The sequence below is a fragment of the Oreochromis aureus genome, linkage group 13 (assembly GCF_013358895.1).
Source record: "Oreochromis aureus strain Israel breed Guangdong linkage group 13, ZZ_aureus, whole genome shotgun sequence".
Lineage (NCBI taxonomy): Eukaryota > Metazoa > Chordata > Actinopteri > Cichliformes > Cichlidae > Oreochromis > Oreochromis aureus.
The window spans coordinates 24,351,120-24,376,887 of record NC_052954.1 but is presented as its reverse complement, the minus strand read 5'-3'; the positions used below and the strand labels follow the sequence as shown (position 1 = coordinate 24,376,887).

The 25,768-nt window shown below is 40.4% G+C and overlaps 1 protein-coding gene across 1 annotated transcript; it reads right to left on the bottom strand.

Moving 5' to 3' along the window:
* Positions 1–990: 990 nt before the first annotated feature.
* Positions 991–24,640, bottom strand: adss2 (adenylosuccinate synthase 2). The gene is made up of 13 exons (XM_031746743.2): positions 24,397–24,640; positions 14,190–14,292; positions 12,044–12,112; positions 11,907–11,957; positions 11,669–11,735; positions 7,263–7,370; positions 5,617–5,698; positions 5,374–5,500; positions 4,074–4,228; positions 3,552–3,676; positions 2,810–2,907; positions 2,403–2,552; positions 991–2,293 (listed from the first exon to the last, which is right to left on the bottom strand). The coding sequence occupies exons 1-13, from the start codon at positions 24,556–24,558 to the stop codon at positions 2,241–2,243; spliced, it is 1,350 nt and encodes a 449-aa protein (XP_031602603.1). The 5' UTR covers positions 24,559–24,640; the 3' UTR covers positions 991–2,240.
* Between the last annotated feature and the right edge of the window lie 1,128 nt (positions 24,641–25,768).

Sequence of the window (25,768 nt, the reverse complement as noted above, 5' to 3'; positions counted from 1 at the left end):
ACAGAGAGTAAGCCTACGTTCAACTCTAATTTTATATTCACACTTTACTGAGACTGTTAAACACCACTGGGTTTTGTACATATTTAAACATTAATTTAATGGTGAAGCTTGCTCAGATTCTGTGACTTAAGTCTATAAACCTACACAGTCGCAGCTTTTCTCCCAGACTTCAAACAGGTATAGATCTTTTTGAGCTGGACTGACCAAAATGTTTAAACTGCTCACACATTCATACAGCATGTTTCCTGTTACTCACACTCGTTTCACAGCTGCATTTTTCTTCACGTTTTTCTAAAGTTAGCTAACCATGGGTGAGTTTGTGGTGCAGTGTTGTTGCACAAGGTCCATTGTTTAATCATGGATATCTCCTCTCAGTTTAAGCTTTGGTTTAAGCTTTCACCTCTGGGTAGACCAACATGAAGACCAGTGAGAAAAGCATGTTATTATTGAAGCTGAGAAACTGGAAAGAAGCTGAACAAAGCCAGTAAAAGTATCTGGATTGTCCTGAAAAAGAAGGAAACCACTGATGTACAGAGCAACAGCCATCTAAATGGCTCTCCAAGCAAAAAAACAACAGCTGATGAAACACAAATGGTGAAAGCAGTAAAGAAACCCCCGAAACACTAAGGAGACTTTGAGAACAGCAATGCATAGGCCACACTGCAAGATGCAAACCACTCACCAGCAGCAAAAATCAAAAAACAGGATTGCAATTTACAAAACTGTACAGATATGAGCTCCATCAGTTAGGGAACGGCTCTATGGCCTGATGAGACAAAGCTTAAACACTACCATATAGATGGAAAGGCCAGTGTCGGCGGAAAGCATGGATCTGCTCATGATCCTAAACATACAAGCTCATTTGTAAAGCATGGTGGAGGTCCTGTCATGGCTTGGGCTCCGTCGCTTTCATTGATCATGACTGCAGTAGCAAAATGAATGAAGAAGTCTCCAGATACTCCGACAATTTACAAAGAAATTCATCCAAAATAATCAGGAGGATCTTTATTGTGTGACAAGATAATAATCCAAAGCACACCACCACCTCAACAAAGGACTTCAGCAGGATACATAATGACCATGCATTTAAAAACCTGAAGAGAAGACATAAGGGAGAAACCCCAACAAATCTGACAACTACCACATGCTGCAGTAAAATCCTGTAAAGGCATGACCAGTGAAGAAACAGGAAATCTAAAGTTTATTTAATTTATACTGAATAAAAGCTGAAACTTTTTCGTGTCTCTTCTCATGATAACCTTTTGATCCAACACACAAAATGTCTTCATTGCACAGAACTGTAAATGCAAACAATGTCGTCATCCACTAAGGTGGGCATTCAATGCAATACTCTAAATCAAGACTGTGGAACTTCAGGTACTTTTGTACCTGAAGCCAAAATGTAATTACAGTCTTGCACAAAACTGGACAAAAAAAAAAAAAGACAGCATACATCGAATCATTGCCTTCATCCCATGTTACCAGAACAATGTGCTGACAGTGCAAAGACAAAACAACATTAATCACAAGAATGTGAGGTGTGGAAAAGTGCTGACAGACTGAATTGATTTGTTTACTTAGAAAATCTAGGTTACATTAAAATTTCTGTGCCTGTTAGTGGTTAGAGGAGAGCTCACCTGCTGAGATTATTCCTTAAAACTCGAGCGTTTCCACAGCGTTCAGTGGAAGCAACCGCTAGCTACGGAAAAAATTTAAAAGCTAATTTTTTTTGTTTTTTGTTTTTGTTTTGTTTTTTTGGTTGAATGACAAGGCAAGTTTTAACACTGAGAACACAGAAAGACACATTTAAAATATAAACCGATCCCTTTATCGTGTGAGGATGTGCCGTACACCTGGAAGAATAAAACATAAAGCACATACAGTCCAAAGCATCTAAAGTGCTGAGGGGGAAAACACAGCGCGTTAAAATCACAGCATAGATCAACCAAAATACAGTCAAACAATGTGTTCAACCAAACGAGCGATCCAGTGCCTGCGTGTGTCTCGTGGCCGTTGCTTCACGCCCTCACCTGATGGCAGCTGGTGTTGCCCAGTGTGTAGTATATGAAACAAAACGCTGCAATGTTAGCAGAGCGCCTTGTGATGCTGTTTTAATAAAGTTTAAAACTGTTAAAAATCCAAACAGACTGGAGAAGTCCAGTCCGGCACAGTCTGATGACGGTGGCGTCTCTGTTTGGAGGTTTAAAACAGGTAGGTAGGCTGTGTTTCTTTCCATTTGTCTAGAAGAGCTGGATCATGGACTCCCGGGACTTCCCCACTCCGATCCACTTGACTGAGGAGGCGAGAAGCAGAAGAAGCAATCATCTTAGGGGAAATCCTGAAAATCTATCAATTTAAAAAGCTGCTCATCAGCTCTTGCACTTCCATGCGTGACTTCTTACCAGGCACTCCCACATGCTCCTCAATGAAGCGAACATATTTCTGTGCGTTCTCGGGCAGCTCCTCGAAGCTTCTAGCGGCCGAAGTGTCGCTGTCCCAGCCGGGCAGGGTCTCGTACTGAACCTCCACACGCTGCAGCACCTCCTGATTGGCTGGCACAAATCAATAACAGCATCACACCATTAGCTTGACAGGAAGGATCACTCGAAGGGCAACAGCAACAGATCGATGTGTTTCTCTCTGAAAACAGAGCTTTCTGTAAATGATCAAATAGACTGGAAGAAGAGAAAAGGCTGCCCGATGATCTCCCATGAAGGCAGAAGATTCTCCACTTACCCCGATCCAGTTTAACTCTACCAAGCAAAACAAAATTCATTAACATAGCTCACATGTTCAAATTTTTCCTCACCTGGAAAGTGAGGTATAGTTTGGTTGTCGACTTTGTACCCTATGCCGACTTTGATCTCGGTGAAAACGTCAAGTATGTCGAGTTTGGTGAGAGCTAAACTGAAAGAGAAGACAGACATCTTTACAACAACTGGATAAAGATACTTTATATATTTTTACAGCAAATCACTAAACAGATAAAGCAGATCTGCTTTAAACAAAATGTGACAAAAGGGATGAAAAACTGTCAAAAAACAAGAAAAACAAGACTTGTTTAAAATTAATAATAGTCCACATCTTCCTAAAACCTATTAGTGTCACATCACAATATTCAATTCAATTCACAAAACAGTTGCCTCAAAGTGCTTTATATAGTAAGGTCAAGATCCTACAATAATACAGAGATAACAGAGAAATCCCCAACCATATGACCAAGTGCTTTGGCGACAGTGGGAAGGAAAAACTCCCTTATATCCACGTAAGCTGTTAACAGAGCAGTTCCCTATCTTCTTCTCTTCCTCAACCTCAAAACACACCATATAACATATAAACAGGTTACATAATGTCCTGAAGTGTTTAGATACAATAATCAAAGATATACAAACTTCCTTCTGTAGGGACATAAAACCAGCTTAGTGACATAATCTCGCCAAAGTGTTGCGACTTCGCCCTAAGGTGCCCAAACATCCTAACTGGATTTGTGACTCTACTCTAAGATACTTTCTTTTCTCTTAAAATACATAAAAAAATGATTTAAAACTCACGCAGTGAAGCCATTAATCATATGTGCATATTTGATGAGCACCAGATCCAGCCAACCGCACCGTCGTTTTCTGCCTGTGGTCACGCCGACCTCCTTCCCTCGAGTCTGCAGCAGCTCTCCGATCTCCTAATGAAAACAAGAGTCTAAACTTGAACATCAGTTCTTATGTAGGTTTTCTGTAAATGTTTGCAGTCACAGAAAACAAAAATGCTCTAAATTTGTCTCTAAATCTTTGAAACGAATTCTAAGCTACAGCTGGTTTATTGCTGGCAGTGTGGTAAAACTCCTCCAGGTGGTGCTATTTGAAAATCTACTCATATTTCACACAGTCAAATTAAGTGATTACGCCATGTTTTAACCATACAGACACAGTAGATACTGTATGTACGAAACAGTTAATGTGTATGTAACGTGCAGTTTGTAATTCTCGATGTGAAATATGAAGTTGTGCTTATTAAAAATAAAACTCGATCTGAACCAAACTTTTATCGTGTTTATATTTCGTATCAGTGTGTGCTCCTACATTCTTCTGCTCTGAGGGGAAAGCACCGATGCCCACTCTTGTGGTGTACGCCTTGACGACCCCATAAACCTCGCCGACGTTCTGAGGCGGCATCCCGAGGCCCGTGCACACTCCGCCCACCGTGCAGTTGGACGACGTCACAAACGGGTACGTTCCTGCAACGACACCAGAGGTGAAGTCGGGCCATACTTTCTCGTGTCACATCTCCTTTACTGGTCTGAGCTCTGAAAAAGTGATGTCATCGCAGGGTTGTTTTAGCAAGTTTCCTGATTTTGTTACATGATCAGTCCTGAGAACCCTACACGTACAAAGGCTTTCATATTTACCATATTTGCCCAGAGATTTGTGACAAAACCTGCAAAACAAGCTGTGACTGGACAAGAAACCAGATGGCTTCTACGTGACACTCAGTTAAATTTAACGTAATTTTCCTAGTCTGTCCTGTTGTCTGATTAGACCTGCGGTTGTACCTTAGGAAACATACCATTGACAGACCGACACAAACAGAACAATCAATCAGAAAAATGACATGCTTGGAAAATTTTAAAAGCAAATAAGTGCTGGGATCACAAAACCAGTTGCTGGAGGCCGCTGACATGGAGGTAATCCCATTGTGAGGAGAGACTGTTGTGTAATCAAACAGCAGTTTTGGTGTGTAAACCATCAAGCGTGTCCTGTCAAAGTGCTCTTTATGTAAATGCCGACACCCTGCATGCTCCCATGTGGCATGTTCTGATCATGTGTAGATCCAGCCTGTCAGAAAGAGGGGATGTGTTTCGCTCTGACACCACAGACACTACAAGCATCGTCTCTGGATCATGTTGTTGAACTTTGACTGTAATTTAAGCTGCTCTCAATGACAGGTCTGTGCTCTTACAGAGAGATATTATGGTTAAGTCCACCATATCATTTAATGAAAGGAACAATCAAATTGTCATACTTTAAAGCCTTATGAGAACAGTTAAAGAGGTCCTCTAATTCTGATCAACTGACCGATAGACTGCTGACGCAGGGTGCCTCCGTGCTCATGCACAGGTGAGTGGTTTGAACTTGTGATTGTGCACGCCAAGCCCAGATGCACAAAGCGCAATAATAACGATTAAACTTACCGTCGTCCCTACCCTGAGCTCCATGCAGGCTTTTGCAAAGAGCATCGCAAAGCTTTAAGTGTTTCTTGGCAACGTCATCGGCTCACCGTGGGTGCACTAAACGGCACTTTGCAATCAGAAACAAGATTTATACTGACACTACAGGTTAGCACAAAGAAACAAAGAAGTTAAGAAAACACCGATTTACTGACCAAAGTCGATGTCCAGCAGCGCTGCATTGGCTCCTTCCACCAGGATTTTCTTAGGAGGACCATGAAGTGCCTCGTACATGTAGTGCACACCATCTCTTACCATGGGCTTGATCTGCTCAACGTAGTCCTAAAATAAAAAAAAATAAAACAGCAAAAAACCCCAGAATAAATAATAAATAAAATACAGGGAGATCTGTGATGAGCACAGCTAAATGTTTTCAGATTTCTTTTTAGTTTTATTACCTTTAACTTGAGCAGCTCTCCGTCTATGTCGATCTTTAGAGTGGGGTACATAGACTGGTACTGCTTGGCCAAAGCTTTATACCTTCAACAAAGAATGATTCTCATTTATTTCTGCAATCATTCATGCACCTTGGTCACACTTTTCATTTTTGTTTGCATTTCAACACAAATGAAAAATAGCAGCACAGAAAATAACTTTATTGGTTGGACTATTTCCCCCCCCCCTTTTCGGGTGGGGAAGTGGGAACAACCAGGAATGCCCACGTTCAAAAAGAAATCAGCCCTTTGAAGGAGGTCAGTGAAAGTAGAAGGGTTTAGCATAAAATTCAAATGTCTATCACAGTGTTGCCTATTGTGCAGGTAGCATGAATTAGGCCTGTGTAATTAAACTGATTTTTTTTCTACCTACAATGATTATTAAAAGAATAAATTTGAGATAAAGCTATTATATTTTCTAATATTTCTTATTTCCTTTTACATTTTATCCTCCATAAAACCACCTTTCCAGACTGTGACATGTCCACTTATGCTTTTCACTTGAATAATGATTATAGTTAAATAACACTAGCAGATTTCTGTTGGTCTGTGTGTATGCTTTGGGGTTGCTTCCTTTATCACAATGACTTACTACAGCACTTTATTTTAATTAATCACTTTGCATAACCGTCACCTAAGTTGTAAAATCCTCGCTGTAAGTATTCAAAACCACCTTGAGATAACCATAACAGCTGAACCGTCCTGAATTTCAACTCTGAGTGTGTGAAGCAACTTACAAGGCTGGATTTCATCCGAACACCTGCTTAGATCTGCCTCCAGTAAAAGTTCCTGAGTTTATGGCACTGAGAAAAGGCTCGTCGGCCAGTTAAAATTTCTGAGCTCAGTGGTTCAACAAGAAGTCGAACAGGTCAAAAGATATAAAATACTACTCAGCCTTTAATAAATTAGTAATCTTAAACCTTTGCATAGTGACAGGGTCACTGTCAGGGTAGGCTGAGCGGTGACTGCAGAAATGAAATGTGTTTAAACAGTTCAACTTTATTTTTCTTTCGCTTCTACAGTTGTTTATTAATGTAACATATTTACATTGCAAACCAGTCCACCTGGTAACAACCAGCTTCAATATCTGAAAAGTAAAGATATTTTATTTAACCCTTATTTACAGAATAAGTCAGAAGTCAGGAGGATTCTCCAGGGTAGGCTCATTAGCTAGCAACTTTGACAGGCTTGCGGTTTCACAGCCAGATTCACCCACTGGTTGGTCACATGCCGTTTCAAAACACTAAATGGCGATGGTGGAAACACTCTACTTTACTAACCAATGGGTAACATGGTGGTTGCATCCAAGTTTGATATCATTTATGGTCTAAACTAGAGGGAGGCTGAATGGAGTATATATTAGAGATGGGAAACATTCAGTAAATATATAAATAAATAAATGTTCTATACACATCTTAAAGCTTTTTTTGTGATACTGGCACAACTGCAACAGTTACCAAACAACCAGACTCCTGCTGCTGATATGCAAAAGTGATCAGAGTGAACGAGCACTGCATGTTGAGTCTTTACAGACTGTGTTCCTTCCCAGTGACCAAACCTGTATTCTGAAAGGTAGATGTGACATATATAATGTTGTTGGTAAGACTGACCTTTCAGAGAACTGTGTGAAGTCTGCCAGCAAGTCACATATCCTGAGCCCGGAGCGTGCCGCCTTAGCCGAGTACACCGGACCAATCCCCTTCTTTGTCGTCCCGAGGCTGGGCAAGGCCAAGAGAGGAGGGAAGGAAACACAGAGAAAAGAAAAAACAGCATTTACATGCAGTCTTACTCCACAACATGAACTCTGAAACTGTAAAATCATTTCATGCCATGCACACAAATGAAAAAGGAGCAGCTCAGTGGTTCTCACAGGAACAACAGTTCATTATGCCGTTTCTAAATCAATACAACATAAAAAACATTAGACCTGACACCTCTCATTTAATATCACTAAAACGGTTTCAAGCTATAGTCACAGACTAGCAAGTCCGAACTCGTGATGTGGAAACTTTTATTCTCTGAAAAATGACAAAATGCAGATGTTTAACTGTCACTGAGCCATTTGCTTCTTCTCTACAGACTCCAAAATATTTATAAACCCAGACAGACAGCATCCTCTCACACTAGAGTATTACAGTCTGACGTGCTATCACCACAGAATTACTACAGAGACAGCATGCCCACCTAAATACACATCTACATACAAAAGCGTATCACGTCATCGTGTGCCTCTGATAAAACGCCCTATTAAAAGGAACTCTTGGCACAGCAGAATTTTTATACCCTACATGCAACTACAGAACAGAAATAGATAAATACGCCCTACAGTTATTGAGTTTCATCATCAGTGCAGCCAGTATAACTCATGTAGTATCCAGTAACCATATGTGCCAATGTGCATGAGTGAAAAGTCAGCTGTTTCTGCCAGAGATGTAAGAAAGTAAGAAGGAAAGTCCAGCCGTAGAAGCTGTAGATTTATTTTTAAACACATTTTTGCTTTATCTGAAATATTGCATCATTTGACATCTTAATAACACTTCTTTAAATACAACTGTCAGAGATGTTTGAAAAGGGATGAACTCTTAAGTACAACTGGGAACAAACTCAGACACACTACACTCACTGGCTATGCTGTTATGTACTTCTGTTCAACCGCTCACTGATGTAAATATCTAATCAGCCAATCACATGGCAGCAACTCGGTGCATTTCAGCAAGTAGACATGGTCAAGATGTCCTGCTGAAGTTCAAACAGAGCAGCAGAAGCGTTTCCAGTTCCTTGTGGAATATGTGCCACAAACAATTAAGTCACATCTGACGGCAAAAGGGAGCCCAATCAACAATAGTTGTGCAATATAAAACATGATATTTCAGTGGAATTAAATTGGATTTAATTTAAACTTTACCCCAAAAGTCTGAATTTAGTACAGAATTGTAGACTTTACATTTAAAGTGAGGCAACAAAATTTGAAAAGAAATATTAGACAAGTGGAAACTTAAATGTGTGCAAGTTAATGCCCATTTCACTGGCTAATGAGTGATCTTACAGCAGTGCCTGTCATTTCATGTGGTTAATCCCTAATTGTGTAGAGTATTAGGAAAACATTTGGTGGGAATGAGTGACGCATCATCTTTTTTCGAATATACGTAAAAAACTTTAAATATTATCAAGTTTTGTTTCTTTTTTACTTGCAATGTTGGTAAATTTGTCAGAGACGAAATTTATGACACACAGTCGTACAGAGAACCCAGCCTCAAACTGTTTTACAGCCACTTTTAATTTTATGGTAGAATAATCTTGATTAGAGTTACTAACTTAATGTGCGAGGTTAGATCAGCAGTATTACACCAGCTGCTGTGATATTCCACGACTCTGAATTGTGTTGCCTGGTTCTGTGATCGTATTCTGCTCTGACTTTCAGCAGACCTTACACTACAGCGTGCCTGCAGATGCTGGAAATCCACCAGCCTGACATCGCAATCTGCTGAAAGCTTATAATGACTCCGCCATTAAAGCACATGCACTCTGTCGCTCTCAGAAACACGTGAGCCGGCTACGAGTTTGGGACCGTGGCTGCTTTTAACAGGAGTATGCTGGGTCTGAATTTAGATTAGCATTCTGAATGCTCCTCAGGCTTAGCATAACATTCCTCACACATATCAGTATGACGCAGTGCCCGGGCGAGTACTGAATTAGATGATTGAATATCTCGTTTTACTACCTATTTTATTGCTTGTGTCCTTGTGGAGAGTTTAGAAGTCAGACCGTCAGCAGGAGCCTGCTGCATTACTTAGTCACTTGTTGAAGCCGTGCTACTCTGTCTCGCGCTACAGAAAGGACACCTGCTGCAGGGCTGCTACTCTCTGCCTGCCCTCCGACTTCTCTGAGGACGCCTCCAGGCAGAGGAAAGCTGAGGTTACACGCACAGTGTCACTGTGCAAAGTAAAGATAAGCCTATGTGTGAATAAGTAAAGGAGAAAATGCTATATCCATCTTTTTAAGTTAATATATATATAATATAATGGGCTCTGTGATATATATCCATATGCTTTCAGATACAGAATAAAGCAGTAGTGTATATATGAATATAGTTTGATGTTCTGTTACATTTTACAGGATTTCTCTAGCTAATTCTGAAGTTTAAAGGTATTCATACAAACTAAATGTTAACTGTGCAGGTGAGGGAGCACACAGAACAGTCAGTAGATTTGTTCATGCAACACACCAATTAAGAAATTCCTGGTTTATTTTATGAGACTTTTACATTTTAACAAACTACTTTCAGTCTGTACTGACCCATGCAACAGCTAAAGTCACACTAACCACACTAGACGAGACAAACTCCCGTTTGTTGTGAGGATTAAATTAATAGTAGACTGCAAAGGCCCTCTTACTCTGTCTGATGGCAGGTAAACCTATTATTGTAACCATCAGCAAGAGATATTTAAAATGCTTTTATTAAGGCCTCACCTGCACAAGCCTAGAGACCTGTGAGAAATCATCTGGTGGTCTCTGGTCACAAATGAAAATCATGCGTTCCCCAACAGGTTGCTGGCAGCTGCTGTGAAATCAACTGCTAAGCCCCATTTATGCACGCCTAGAGACCGGTTAGTGACCCCCCTGGTAACCACCGGTCTAGAGGAAAATGTGTATTCTGTGATTAGTGGGCCAACGATTTGTTGCTGGAGGTTGCTGATGGTCACAGGCAGGTTGCCACAGACACCACTAGTTTGTACGGAAGATGTCGACTTGACCGGAAACACTAACTACTCACCAAACAGTGTGGAAAGTGAAAAGTGCAACACAAACATTCACCTTCAAAAAGTTGGACCTTTTAAGATGAGAAGTGTGGCAAAATTTTGACTATCAAGGTGGCTGGTCAACATTTTAGTGTTGCTCAGAACATTTTCAAGTTTCACTGCAGGCCAGAAATTAAATTCAATTAAATTAAAATGAAAACTGCATCTGCTAGAGACTAAAGCAATCACAAGGCGGTTTTTGTGTGTTCCTTTTCTGCCACCAATTTCACACAAAAGCAGACGTGAGCAACCGAGTGGTCGGCGAAAAATTTTCCCTAGCGGCTGGAATTTGCCAGAGGACGTCGTCGACCAGTCTCTAGGTCTGTGTGACTGAGGTTTATCTTCCATAATACTATAACACTCTGTGGCAGCAATTACCCGGTTTAAACCTCCCGACAGACTACAAACAACATTAACATATTATGTTTTAAGCTGTTTTGTTTAACAGCTGAATATTTACACATCGAGCAGCAACAGGATGACATTAAGTCCAATAATCCGCTTTTAACTCCTCGTGGAAATATCTGGCATTTTGGCTGCTAAATCCTCCACGATGTTCACCATCTAGTCTCTTTGCCTTTCAGCTGTTTAGTGATGAGCGCACAGAGTGGATGTTCAGAGATCCTTGTGTAAAATTACACTATGAGAGCACAGAAAATGAAAGGTGTGCATGGAGCCAAAAGTCACCACGATGCTCTGCAAAGCCGAGGGTGGGAGCAGTTTTAGGTGTTATCACTAAAAATGTCAGTGCTTCAAGTTTGTATGTGAGGATCAATGTCATGTTTATTTCCAAACAAGAAAGGAGACTAAGATGTTTATAGAAGAAATCCAACATGCTGGGATCGTGTTCAAAGCTGCCTAACATTCTTCTACCTGGATTTACAGTCATACTGTTGTTAACCGCATTCAGCAGCTTCAGCTGGCAGCTGTTAGTGTGTAACATGTGGAATACGTAGTACCCTGACCCTGTGACAGCAAACTGCAAAACCATCCAGAGGCCTGACTAAGATTCACATGACAAAAAGAAAGAAAAGCAAAGAAGAATACCGAAAACAGAACGCAATCCATGATAAGGAACACAGGGAGTGGCATTTATTCAATCCATGACTAACTTTAGTGTTTGAAGCTCTCTTTGCTGATATACTGAGTACCTGAAACTTAAAGTGTGTGCACGCTGTGTGTATATTGCAGCCGTTTGTAAGCAACAGGTTTCTTACTTCTGGCCTGCTTGCTCTTGTCTCTGCTGTTCCTGAACGCCATCAACCGCTTGGTGGAAGTCAAACACTGCGAAGGAGGGAGAGAGGACACACACACACTCACACACCTCAAAGAAAGCAGAGCTCCCGCATTCACACACTCATACGTGCGCACACACACGCTTCTTCTTGCATGCATTCAAACTGTCGCACACTCTCTAAAGTAAAAGAGTCCAGGGGCAGATCTGTGAGGACTTACCAATGTGCGCTCTGTCCGAGATGATCAACCGTTTCTCCCAGTCTTTTAGACCTGCACACACACATATGCTGTGAGTTCCACACAGATAACTAACGCCATGTTTTGCTCAGGAAAAAAAAAGAAAGTACTGCACTCACTTTTTCCTTTGCGTTCATTTTTTTCTGCTTCTTCGAACAGGCCTGGAAGATGGATCACCACACCATTGCCTGATGTAAAAACAAAGCTATGTGACATTACAGTTCTTGGTTTCATATCAAAAGAGTCAAAGCTGAGTTTATTTCTCTGTAAATTATGAGTATGCACCCTATTTTGGTTTGCGATCCCTTAAAAAATACACAAAATTATGTTTGATAGAAGAAGATGACTTTTCATACGAAAGTAAAATGTTTCAGTGCCACAGTGAAGGTTCAGATTCGAGGATCGTGATCCCCCAGAGGGCTCTCATCCCCCTGACTGTGCATCACTGAGCACAGAGTACTTTTTTTTTTAAACAGTGAAACAGTCAGGGTTTGTCAATATCCTCCCTTGATGACGTAGACATCATGTTAATAGGACACAGACTAAACTAAACCCGATGCTCTGCTTTAACTGTCCTGCTTTTTCATAGCAGATACTCCTACAATAGAGAAATTACAGGTAGTATAAAATTCTATTATCATCACAATGCCACGCTTTGGGACATTTGAACAGAACGGAGGCTTCATTAATGATATTAGAAACAAAACTTCAAAGACAAGTCAAACTTTCTGACATTTTCTGTCAGAAAGTACATTTTATGTTTCACACTGTTGCTGATGCAGTTCTGTTGGGGGCTGTCATTTGTGATGCTGTCGATCGGAGACGTCCTGAGCAGCTCTATGGAGTGATATCAAGGCCAATCCAGGCTTATTACTCTGGATGAACTAAAATAAACCTGATCAAATTTAAACCCTGTCTTTATAGCACTCCACTGTATTCACTTCAGCCTGCTGGTGTTACTGTGCAGTCCGCCTCTACCAAGCAGCTCTGTGCTCTGAGAGAGCGAAAATTAAGGGCAAATGAGGGGAGAGAGTCTGACCTCTGAAACCCAGACACCAACAGATGTGTTACTGAATCTTAAATCTCTCCTCTGACCAGGGCACAAAGCGTTTAGATACCAGCCTCTTATTTCTGGCCAAAGCTGACAGTTACTTTCATAGATGAGTGATTTTGTTTCCAGCGAATAGTCGCATCGAAGGTTTCTCTGACCTTGAACACACTCCAGGATAAGCTCATCCTGGCTAATCAAGACTTTTGTACAGTTACAGCTGTTGCATGACTTCTCAATTGCAATTTGTAAAGTCAAGCACCAACGAGTGTGTGTTTCAGTCAGATCTACCCCTCACTCATCGCATCATAGTTCAAAATACAAATAGGTGACACCAAATTTGCTTTGTCTGTTGTATTTTATACTGTCTGCTGTTCAGACCACAGTGGAAGCAAACCTGAATGCGGAACTGGCCAAACAGCATAGCATGCATCTGAAAATATTTTAACTTAGTTGGAAGACAAGCTTATCGTTCCCATTTGTGGGCAGGCAGAGCCGTTTGATTCGACTGTGTGTTAGTTGCATCTAAACCAAAGTCAGTGCCCGTCATTGTGAAAGCAGTCTTAGGTGTGCCTAAATGTAATGCCAAGGGACAGAGCAGAGCTTTCTTTACTCACTGGAGTATTCAAACAGCTGGCTCTAATTAGCTTTTAACTGGAGCTTCATTAAGTGGAGGCAATGAGGTAATTACTTTGACCAAATTAAATATAGGAAACAAGGAAATTAGCTATAAAAGCATTAAAAAAAGCTCTTTTAATGACACTGTCTGAATGAATGTGCTTGCTAGTTTGCTAGAAATGAGATGTTCTCAAAATCTACACAGTAGGGAAAATTATGTCACAAGAAACAGAAATGTGCCTCTACACACGAGTGCCACAGTGGTAAGCACAAACAAAGCAGAAACAGTATTAAGTATTGATAGACTGTATAGCTGTACATGGTCAACTGCAGATGTGTGGAGGGATTGGAAGTCTTAAAGGAGAAGTTGGATCCATTAGCTAATGAAATTACTGCAGATGGGTGGATACGATGTAGCCTGCAGTCTGGCTCTGAGTCAAGCTGATCGCACTCGCTGTAAGAGTCGTCAGGATGGAGGCTACATGAGCGATGACGAGCAGCCAACTAAAAGGGATTGCGATCAGTTCAAGAAGAAAACAGCGAGGAACTGTGTGTGTGCCGTGCAGTAATGTAAGTGTATTTCTGCATGCAATACACACCAATGAAAGCGGTGACCTTGGGGTTGATGATGCCGCTGGGTAGGAGGTGAAAGTCGTACTCGACTGAGTCGACAACCACTGTGTGTCCTGCGTTGTTGCCGCCCTGCAGGGAGAGAGGGGAAAAAAACAGAAACTGATGACTAAAGCCAAACAGAACCTAAAGGAGGCTCTCCAACTTTGTTTTGAAAAGCCAAATAGTTTGGCGAGTAGCAACAAGCATCATACACAAACCACGGGCCGCTGCCTGTTAGTGTATGTGTTGCTCTGCGCTGTTGCTTAGAAACTTCTGCTTACTTTGAGGTCAGAAAGCAGAGGTATCAATCCAGTATAAACCTACTGACAGATGCATGGAAGGGCATGTCAAATGAACTGTTGGTAATGTGTGTAAAGGACGCGTTCATAATCCTCTAGTCTGCACACCCAAACACAGTGACATGTTCTGTCAAGACTCTACAACTACAAACACACACTTTAAAAATATATACAAAAGAAATATTTGTAGTTCCGCCTGAGGACATGGTCCTCCAAGAAAGGAAATGAAGCTGGAGGAATAACGAGTTCTTGCACCCCTCCTTACAACAAGCTGTGATTACAAAAGTAAAACCTAGACTGAAGTTTCTAATATTTGCGTAACAATATGCAGTTTGTCTACAGGTTCTAATACTCAGAATACATATTTATATAGGGCTTTACAAGCTTTTCAGTCCTTTTCTTGTCAAAATTGGGTGCCTATATTAACCATAGCCTGTCTTTTTTGTTTACTGAGCCTTATTAGCAGTTTATATGGCCCCAATAATGTTCTAGAGTTGAGCAGAGATTACAAGCAAGAAAAAAGGATATGGTAATACTACTTCTTTCCAACTCCACACTCAGATTTCTCATTTTTAAGTCTTTAACTAGTGAGGCAAAGCAACAACACTTATAATAGCTCATCAGACTTTGTGCAGCTTTATACAAACACTGTTCACATTTGCAGCAACGCTCTCCAACTCTTATAAACTGACTTTGACATGTATAAAAGGCCAACTCCTCCTGCCTCACAAGACGACGCTATCTGCCTGACAGCTAAGTCGGTGAGAAAACAGAACCTCATCAGTTTTTTTATGATAATAGTGATGATAAATCACAATAGTGATGACAAATTTATGACAAGAACAAAATAAGCTAATCATTCAGGCTGTGGACTCCTGGAAGGGCAGGTTCTGAGAAGCGAAAGCAGTATCACTATCGGTGTGTAAACGCTCAGTACTCAACTATATCTGTACACCAATTTGTTTGCAGCACAAGACATCTACTGGCTAAAGGAAACTACAATTTGAGACAAGCAGAGACTATTTAATCTTGTTGTATTTAATCGTGCTTCTGTGAGTTAATCTGATAGGATGCAGCATAGACGCCTGCAGATGATTTAGCACATCTGACTTTAGAGATAAAAATGGGGGAACCCAGAAAAGGAACAGTGAGTTCTTGGACTAGAACATCCCAATCTGACCTGCTTTACTCATCTCTTCTTCATGTTTATCAGTCAGATGTTAAGGTAAAAAAGAGGTACACGGAAAAGAAGGGGAGAAACAAACAGATACTTAAGCAAGTACTTCATTTTTTTATTTCTTTTTCTTTTTGCTGTGATGAAACTGCTGATCCATTTCTTCTGCTGCAGCTTGCGTCACTACTCACAACCCACGGTGCCAATTCAACTTAGGCTATCGTGCTGTAGCCTGTGGACATAAATCAAGCTCAGCATGTGCTTTGGCCACATGGAGTTATTCCTGGCTGCAGCAGCACCCTGAAGGTGGAGAGGGGAAACAGATGGGGGGCAGATGCCTCTCCTTTTTAAATACGACTTTTACGATTCACCCCATCCCCCAAAGAACCGAAGAACTCTGGTCTTCCAGCAGTCCCATGACCGGCTTCTCGTACCCATCACGAGACACAAATTTTTCCAATGGTCACCTACTGCCCTTCAGTTTGGGAACTGCAGTGTGATTACCGCTCTGAGGGTACAATAGAAGGTCTCTGCTATGCAAACATATTTCAACATTAACAGAAACATTATGAAAAAAAGAGACAAAACTAAAGCTGTAGTAGCTTTTTGAGAATAGAGAAAGGACCTGAGGAAAAATCTGACCTTGCTGTTGGTAATAATGAATCGAGACGTGCGACTCTGACCTGGGATAAATGCTTTGATGTGAAAAGAAAAACATGGGTTAATCTTGCAAGTATGCATCTCTTAGCCTTTGGAATTAACTGGACAATTAGTCAATCCCTACGTCATCACGCGCTACTGCTAGTTTCTTCTGAAAGACATAATTAGATAAGATTAATTTACAGAATATTTGGCTCCAGCTTTAAGAGGTCGTAAGCAGATCCAATCTTTGGATCTTTGTTTGGTTAATGTGTTTAAAATGCATTTTTTGCCCCATCCTCTCATTAATGTTGCGATGCAAGTACTTTTGAAAAGCACTCGTTGGTCTCGGATTTCATTTATTTTGCATCTTAGTGAGAAAATAAGCAGCTTAGAAATGCAAGCATAAACCTCATTGTATAGCATTATAATGTCTCAATGTCTCTGTTTTTACTGCTATGTCAGAATGGTAAGTTGGGTAAGTCTATGTCCTGCTGGTGCATCTGATCTTTTAGGCAGCATCAATTTCCAAAAAGATCTCAGTTCAGTGGTTTTGATATTAACACTTGTATTTTCTCTTTTTTTTTACTTTTACAACTAATAGCACTGAAAAAAAAAAAAACAGCTCAAACCCACTGGGCATACCAAACACCGAACAGCAGGCAGACATCGCTAGAATTGATGGAAAGTATTCAACTTACATTCAGCAGGTGGCCAAAAACTCATTAAAAACGTAGAGTCTGAATGACTTTTGAGTATGTTCAGGATAATTGGATTTAGGTTCCTATGAATAACACTCAACTTTATGATGAACATGATGCTTTTCATCGACTCATGATCAGATCCTACCTGCAAGATAAACCTGATTTTTACAAATATCACCCACAGAGTTTTAAACAGAGCAGTGGATTCAAAGACATTTACATTTTCAGGGGCTGGGTATGACTCAGTATTTATATCTCAGATCGCCGTCAGATAAATTTTGTTTTTTTTCCACAGAAAATACTGTGACATACCACAGCAGGAGAAGTGCTGTTTGCTGGGACACAGTATCTGCAGTTAAAGAAAGAAATTACACTTTTCGTAGACGTTTTGAGAGTTTGGGAGAACACTGGACTACTTCAGCCACAAATCCAGCTTTTTTTAAAATACTAAATATAGTTATTAAATTTTACTTCTTGTAAAAACTCCTCAGAAGCAGAGAGCTTTGATGCCTCACCAAACTGTGTTCACGTTACCACACTGAATCCCGTGTGTTAGCACTAAAACAGGGACTTTTTATTAGCGCTGCCACTTTTCATGTGAATCAAGTAATGTGCAAAACAGTTAAAACAGTTCAGCACCAACTCCGTTCTGTTCAGTCATTTAATACCAGATAACGACTTTGCTAAACAGATCAGTCGTACCTAACACTTTGTCTCTGAGAAACAGGGAGTCATGGTGAGGACAGGATCTTCCTTCTAAACAGGCTCATGTTTTGTTGGCAACAATTTGCCTTACTCAAGTATACTCTGACACTAAATTGCAGGTCATTGTCATTTTCTGTACTACCTTACAATGCTGCAAAAGATTAACTACATCTTATGAATCAATCATTAAATAAAATCAGATACCATACTCCAGAATTTGGGGCATGTATGTATATTTATAAGATATTAACTAGCTGTTGGGAGTGCTCACAGTTACTTTTCTTCTATGTGATGCAAAAAAACAAAAAACAGGCAGGTAGTTTAAGCTGAGGCTGGATGTGATCACACCCCGAGTAACCTTAAAAGATCGGGGCTTTTCAAAAAGATTTAGAAGCCCCCTCTAAAAAGTTTTGGCCTTCCAATAAATAAATAAATGAATAAATAAAGGCCCAAAAAAGAAGCACAGAAGGAGACTGAGATATCGTTTGGCCAGATGCGCTAAACCTAGGCTTTGTTCCACTCCATTCTGGGTACGTGTCCATGTAGAGTTAGGAGCCCATCCAACAGGCAAATGGAAAAAAAAAACAATGTAACTGTATTTGTTTAAATGTTTCCTAAACTACATATTTTCAATATTACATATTACAAAACGCAGATCTATTTAAATGATATAATTGGTAGAACACAGTAGTCCATCATTCACACTGGTCAGGCTAGCAGTAACTCTCACAGTCAGCTGGGTAAAGGATACAGTACTACAAAAACGAATGAAACAGGCATGATGGAGGAAAATGGAAAAACTATCGATGCTGTGAATTTATGACGTGAACCTTTGGTCAGATCTAAATGAAGGAGCCAGGCTGCCCTGACCAGTGGAGGGGTTGTTGCACCTCTCGACCAAAGCAATGAGTATCGAGAGAATATTTTACCTGCATTATTATTTATTTTTTATTCAACAAAGAAAGTTCCTTTTCAAAGTGGGCAAGAGTGCTTTACCCGAGAAGCTCTCTGAGCTCTGTACTTCATTACTGTTTCAACATTAATCCGTGAGCAGTAGTTCTGACTGTGTTATCGATGAGATGAGCTGAATCAAACCAAGCTCATCAAACCAAGTTGCTGAGGTCCCACCACACATTTGTGCCCAGGGGTCTTTAACTTCAAACTGACCGCCAGCATCTGCCTCTAACTGGTCACTGTGCAGAAGTTTTCCTGCATATAAAAACTAATGATTAGTTCTCCTTATGTGAATCCTTGTTTTGAGCCAGGAAAAATCCTGCCGTGGTTTGATATTTCCCCTCTTTTTCTGCTAGGAAGGTCTGACTTCAGTCCATTACAGATGATATATACGATTTATATCGGATCCTTTTAAGTCTTGAAAGACCAAATGCATCAAAGTCAAAGGGCTAACAGGGCAACAGTCTCTGTTTTCTTTTCTTTTTGCAAACATCGCTATAGAAACTGAGTCGGCGTGCGGCGACCGCGTCTCCAGCTGAACTCGTACATCATTATGATACAAACCATTTTAAGCTAAACCTGCACCGTAAACAAAACTGGACGGCTTTAAAACTTGAGAGGAAGTGTTATCAGTTTCACCTGATGACCTTGCTTCACAGCCCTTTGTTCTGCATCAGGTACGTTTCCCATCTCCGATCAGGTGATCGAGCCACTAAACTTTGAACTGTAAAATGTCTGAATGGTGAAAAACACTTTGTCCAAAACGATACATAAAAAAGTAAAAATATGACAATCTGGAGCTATTGTTTAGAAAACTACTTAAATAATCAGCTATTAAAGTACATGTTGAGTAATTTCAATCCCACATAGGCATCAATGTACTCAGCTATAACACTACAGTTTGTATGTTTTCCCTTTGTTAAAAGCACGCAGTCACAGCTTACTTTAACCACTGACTGAACTGTCTTTGTATTGTGCATTCAACGAACATTTAAACGTTTAAAAGGTGTGAGCAGCTTGTACAGAAATAAATTACTGTAAATGTGTTTTGCTGGTATCACGCCCTGTCTGCTACACACCTCTGACGCACACACCCAACTGTCACCAACAGCATCTTAGAGGTCTGGGCTGTAAAGGACACCGAGCAGGACTGCTTGGCAAAGCTGATTTTATAAAAAGACTAAGGGTGCCTGCTGCAGCACTTCACCGCTCGCTTACACATCAAGCACACATGTCATAACATCATAATGCAGTGAGGGGAAGCACGTCTGTGCAGGGTCGCCTGACAGACAACTGGACGGAAAAGGGAGTTTCCTGAACTCCAGTTTTCGCGAGCACTTGGCAGATTAACTGGACCGTCTGCGTTAGTGAAAGAGGCTGGGCGGTTTATACACGGACCTTCCAAAAGTCATTCTAGGCTTATTGAACACTTAAAAAGCATTTCTGTATAATTACATCGACTTCTTTAAACGTTAATTATATTTCAGCTGAAAAAAAAAAAACGAAGCCACAGTCTGTTGTGGGTTAATTTGGACTTTTTTGAGTGGACAGCAATTAATGTGGCGCAGTAATTGTTTTATCCCAGTATCTTGTTTTATAATTTTGGAAGCCAACATTAGAATTTTAATTAAAAATTCAACCAAGTGCACATCACAAGGTGTTATTAAGCTTTGCTTTTTTATTAGGACCAACATTTGCTCATAGCGCTGATCAGTTTAACAGGAAATCCACCCCATCTGCTGTCAAACAGATTTAAATCATAATTTTGACATGTTTACTATGCATTTTAACTGCTTTGGTATCACTGCCTGATTAGAGTATATGGTTAATATTTTGCCAGTTCACTTGCTAGCAGCTTTGTGAGTCTACTTTTTGGAAGAGTGCAGGTTTGAGCTTGAGTTAGAGCAGGGATGTCAAACTTATTTTATATCGAGGGCCACAAATGGCTCACTTTGATCTCATGTGAGATTGACTGGTGAAACTCCAATTTCTGACAGTGTAAAAAGTTTAACTACATATTTAATCAATTAGATACTTTAATATAAGACAAAGAAGAGATATTTCAACATTTTGCCTTACTTTGTCTACATGGTAAAGAAATACTGCTTTCCTATGACCTCCTTCACATTTTCCAAAGCCATCCAACCGGCCAGATCGGGGTCTTTAACCGGCCGATCCTGGCCCCCGGTCCTTATGTTTGACACCCATGAGCTAGGGGGTGAGCTGAAAGGACTATCTTGAGTCTATTTTTCAAAAAAAGTTACAGTGCTGGAGGCCAGAACAACACATCATAAATGCATTCACCATATGTTAGTCATCAGATCTTTAAGGAGAAAACGGTGTGATGCTTTTCTTTTTTTTAAAGCACTTCTCTCAAGCAAGTTTCAAACCTCTGAATCAGATTTTCACACCTTGCCAAAAAGAATTTAAACCAGTGTGTTTCTGAGCCAATCTGCGCAATTACTACAGGGACATGTTGGAAAATCTGTCATCGCAGTTGCTGCAACCAAGAAGTGGGTATATGGAGGATAAATTAACATTGCAGTGAATTGATGTGGACTATCCTGACGCTGTTATTAATTGTGTGTAGGCACAGCCGGATTACTGGAAAGAGGAGCGAGACGCTGGGGTTTTTATTTGTTTCCCTCTTACAGCATGAAGAGGAAGTACCAAAATCACATTTTACCTCATTGTGACAGAGCGATAGAGTATTTAACCTGCTTTTTTGTTCAAATGCATACAAAAACAGTTAACAGAGACAGACTTAACAGTTGAAGCTTTTGCCTAGAAAAGAAAATAATAAACCTGGTGCATAAGCCTGGCAGGCTTGTAAAACATGCTGTGATTAGTTTGCTTCCCCACTCTTTCACTGCATTACATGCACAGATTCAGGCTGACAAACTGCCTGTTTGCGATCTGCAAAGGTTTGATGCCTTTTCTTCCAAAATAGGAAGTACTGCGCATTGTTCTGCAAACACAACACACTCAGCTGACTAGTTTACATGTTTTGTTGCTAAGGCAATACCTAAACCAGTCCAAAACATAAGGTTGCTGCATTTCAAATCCAGACACTGTATGATGTGTAACAACATACATCACAGCCCTAATATAAGCTGTCTGATGCAGCCTTGCCAGACGTCAGCAGTCTTCTTTCTGTTGCTTTCCACAATAACAGCAGGGTTTTAAGCATTTCTTTTTAACTGAGGGTTTTAAACCTTTTTATTTAAGCAGATCAAGGGCAGATACAGGCTGGACAAAAAGAGGAGAGGCATATTAAAAGCCCAGGGATAACATATCCGGGTATTTTAAAGTCGAATCCACTCATTTTGCATGAGGAAACCACAGTGGATGCAAATCAAAAGTCCTTGCAGTCTTTGTACTGTCACCATTTCACTAGCAAGCTTAATTTTATTCTATGTGAGATTATGGGCTCTGTCTTTAGTCTTGCTGAATGAAAGGTGAAATTCATTTTCTAAATTGTGGTCAGTGTTAGTGCCTGGAAGGAGGACTACTCAGGGTATGCTCACTGGCTCATGATTTTGTCAACTACAAGTTGTTAGCCAATGAGTGTGTGGTGTCCTCTGTGTCACAGTCAGGCCTCAAATGTCATGTCTGGCTTCAAAAGATGGTCAAAAGAACCAATGAGTGGCTCTATCCACTGTCTATGCAGTTAACAGATTTTAAAAAAAGCTAAAACACTAAAATCTCTCTAAAAGCAAGCTGTGCCACTCTGTAACCATCGTGGTAATGCTTACAGAGGGCCATAAGTGTAACGTCAATATTCCTTATAACATGGAGATTCACCCAAATGCTGCAAAACTGACCGGGCAACGCATCACAGAGCAAATGAACAATGAAAATAAAGCATGCTCTAAAAGCAACCGTACAATTCCTCAAGGCAAAGAAAGGGGATATTCTTCAGTGGCATAGTCAGTCACTTGATCTCAACCCAACAGAGCAAACAAACAAGCAGCAGCTGAAGCTGGCTGCAGTTCAGGTCTGGCAGAGCATCTCAGGGGAGGACACGCAGCATTTGGTGACGCCCATGGGTTCTACACTTCAGGCAGTCATTGACCGCAAAGGATTTTTATCCAAGTATTGAAAACAGTCCTTATGCTAGTCAGTCCAACTACTTTTGAATTTGTATAAACATGACTCTAATTCATTTTTGTGTTTTCCTGCCATATAAAACATACAAAAGCATTTTGGTGCATATACAAAGTCTCTTTATATAAAAAGAATCGAAGTGCCTCACTTATTATGAGGTAAAGTAAGTGTCTACAACAAATGCTGATTATTAGTAATCGACTAGTAATCCTTAATTAATGCTTCAGAAAGCAGGGAGAGGGCATTCTATAGGTTTTACAACACTTGTTTTTGGAGAAAAATAACCTTACTGACCACTCAAAGCGCATTTAATTGCAAATTACACTCTAACCGCATATTCATACAGTAGTGTAAACTTCAAGCACTTTTTGCAACTCACATCTATGATCAATTCACCAATGCGTGTCATGGGACTGTGCAAGGAAAAGGAGTACTCATATAGGCAAACTGCACGCAGACAGGCTTGGTACCAGGAACCTTCTTTATGTGAAGCAACACCATTACCCACTTTTCCACCGTGGCACTGAGGTACCCTCTCTCAAGGAAACCTTTGACCTCTGTATGACCTCTATTCCTTTTGTGCCCCCATACATGATAATTGTGCTGTTTTACTATTGCACTGTTTAGCGATTCCCCCCATGACACTTTAGAGACCAGCAGGTACACAGATAGATCACATGTCACCACTGTCCCATAAAAAATACACAGAGACATGGCATGTACAACTCCAGAGTTTCAAGATTCTCTAGTTTGACTGCAACAGCATCAGTGTTTTAAAGTTTGTAGTACCTGGACATTTTTAACGTTTATATTTTTTGTGTATTTTGGGTGACTTCGGAAACGCTGTCAAATGTCAACACGGGTCAATTTTGAGTCCAACAGCAATTAAGGTTTAAAAGAAGAAAAGAAAGAAGAAGAAAATGCATTAAGATAACTTTAATTGTGCCAATACCGCCAAGACACAAGCATTAATGAAGAGCTCGGCTAGAATAAACACAAACCGAGGATAGCCGCTGGTTTGCGCCTTCTCTCTTCAAATAACCAGCTCTAGGTATCTGTTTTACGTGTGCACATGAAGTCACCACAGCTTTACAGGTGTTTGGGGAGCTAGGCAGCTAGCAGGAATTCAAGGTGACTTTAGCAAAAACACAGAGAGCCAGCCAGCCAGCCTGGGATGTTCGTCAGCCAGCAAATAGTCGCTGGCTTGTTGGATTCAATTCACACGGTCTTGTGAGGATGCCAGAAAAAAGGGGGGAGGAAGACCCCGCTTTTTCCGGTGCTAACCACTTTCAAGAGGTGTGAAATTGGTGAAATCGCACCTGTTATGTTGTGTATTTATAGTTCGGGACAGTACGGGTGAAGCCCGGCACAAAACAGAGGTGCTGTATAAAAGGAGCTGAATCTATTGCTGTCGAGTTCGTACAGATTTGTATTTGCATGATTCGCGCAATATTTCCGTGGCGTGACAGCTCCCACTGAGTGGCTGGAAGTCGGAGGCTGACAGTAGGTTTTCATAAAGGATGCGGCAGAACATCAGAGAGGCGGGTGTTTCAGCTAACGAGCAGCGGTTACCTGCGGACTCTCTCCTGACGACAGAGCTCACCTAACGTACCTGGCATCTGCACACCATGTCCGCGTCCTGTGCCAGCAGATCCACAACTTTCCCCTTCCCCTCATCGCCCCACTGAGCGCCGAGTACCACGGTCACTTTGTTGCCAACCGTCGGCCTGGGTATCCGTGTCTTCGGGGCTTCCTGACTCCCGCTGTCCGACATTTCAGCTCGGTCCCTGGCTGTCTCCACTCCTCACCGACCTAGACTGGAGGAACTACCAGCAACTGAGCCGAACCGGAAACCTGGCTTATTCTACGCATGTGCGAAAAATTCTTCTTCCCAGTCCTTTCACAATAAAATTCAGTTTTGTCAATGAGCAAAGCGTTTCTTTTTGTGCAGCTTCTGTTTCCAGACACAGAAAAGCACAACATTTTTTGAGATAAGAATGTTCCCCGTTGTATCTTATTTTAATTATTTGTTTGTTTTTTCTTATGTTTGTTCTACCTAAGTACGACTCATTAATATCACACTTTGATTTAAAAAACAAACAAACAAACAATTAAAACCACTTACTGTGGAATTATTTTGGCACTATTATACTGTACTAGGAGATGGTTAAATTTAGTACTTTATTATTCTTTCCTGTGGCTATCTTTCTGAGCTTGCACAATGTTAATATTCCTATATTTCTTTGTTTGCTTGATGGAAGTTTAAACATAAAGAAAGAAAGAAAGAAAGAAAGAAAGAAAGAAAGAAAGAAAGAAAGAAAGAAAGAAAGAAAGGAAGGAGGAAGGAAGAAAGGAAAAATAAAGAAAAATATGTTCTTTAAGCAATTTCTAAAGTTCAAAAATCAAACAGACATTTAGAGGCCACTTCCAGCAGATTCTTAGACTTAGAAAAGATTACATTTTTCCTCTTAATAAATATATGCATGTTTTGATTGTCTGGAGGCTAATATATGGCGAAGTTTAACACTTAATAACACACTTATTACTATTTTGGTAAAGACTATGAAGCTAATTTCATTTTCTCAATAAAAGCTGGAGAAATACTTGCAGTGGGTGCATAAAGCACGTGTCTAAATAATTATTTAGTTTAATGGAAAGCGCTTTATTAAACTTATTATTATCATAGTTGTTTTTTAATTGTAATAACATAACAACTTTATTAGCAGATTGTCCCACATTACGCCACAATGGCCATAAAATAAACCATGACAGATCAAATTTCACCAGACAGTGCCAGTCTTTCACACTGAGTTCTTCTCTCAGTGGTGTTTCTACCCTTGGACTGTATCACCACGGAGAACTTTTTAAAAAAAATCCAGCTTTATAGTTTTAATATTAGTCTGCTCTGTTTTTTCTTTATTGCTCAAGCTTCCTACATTGAGCTGATAATCTCTCGTCTTTAATCTGTGATCGAATTCATGAAT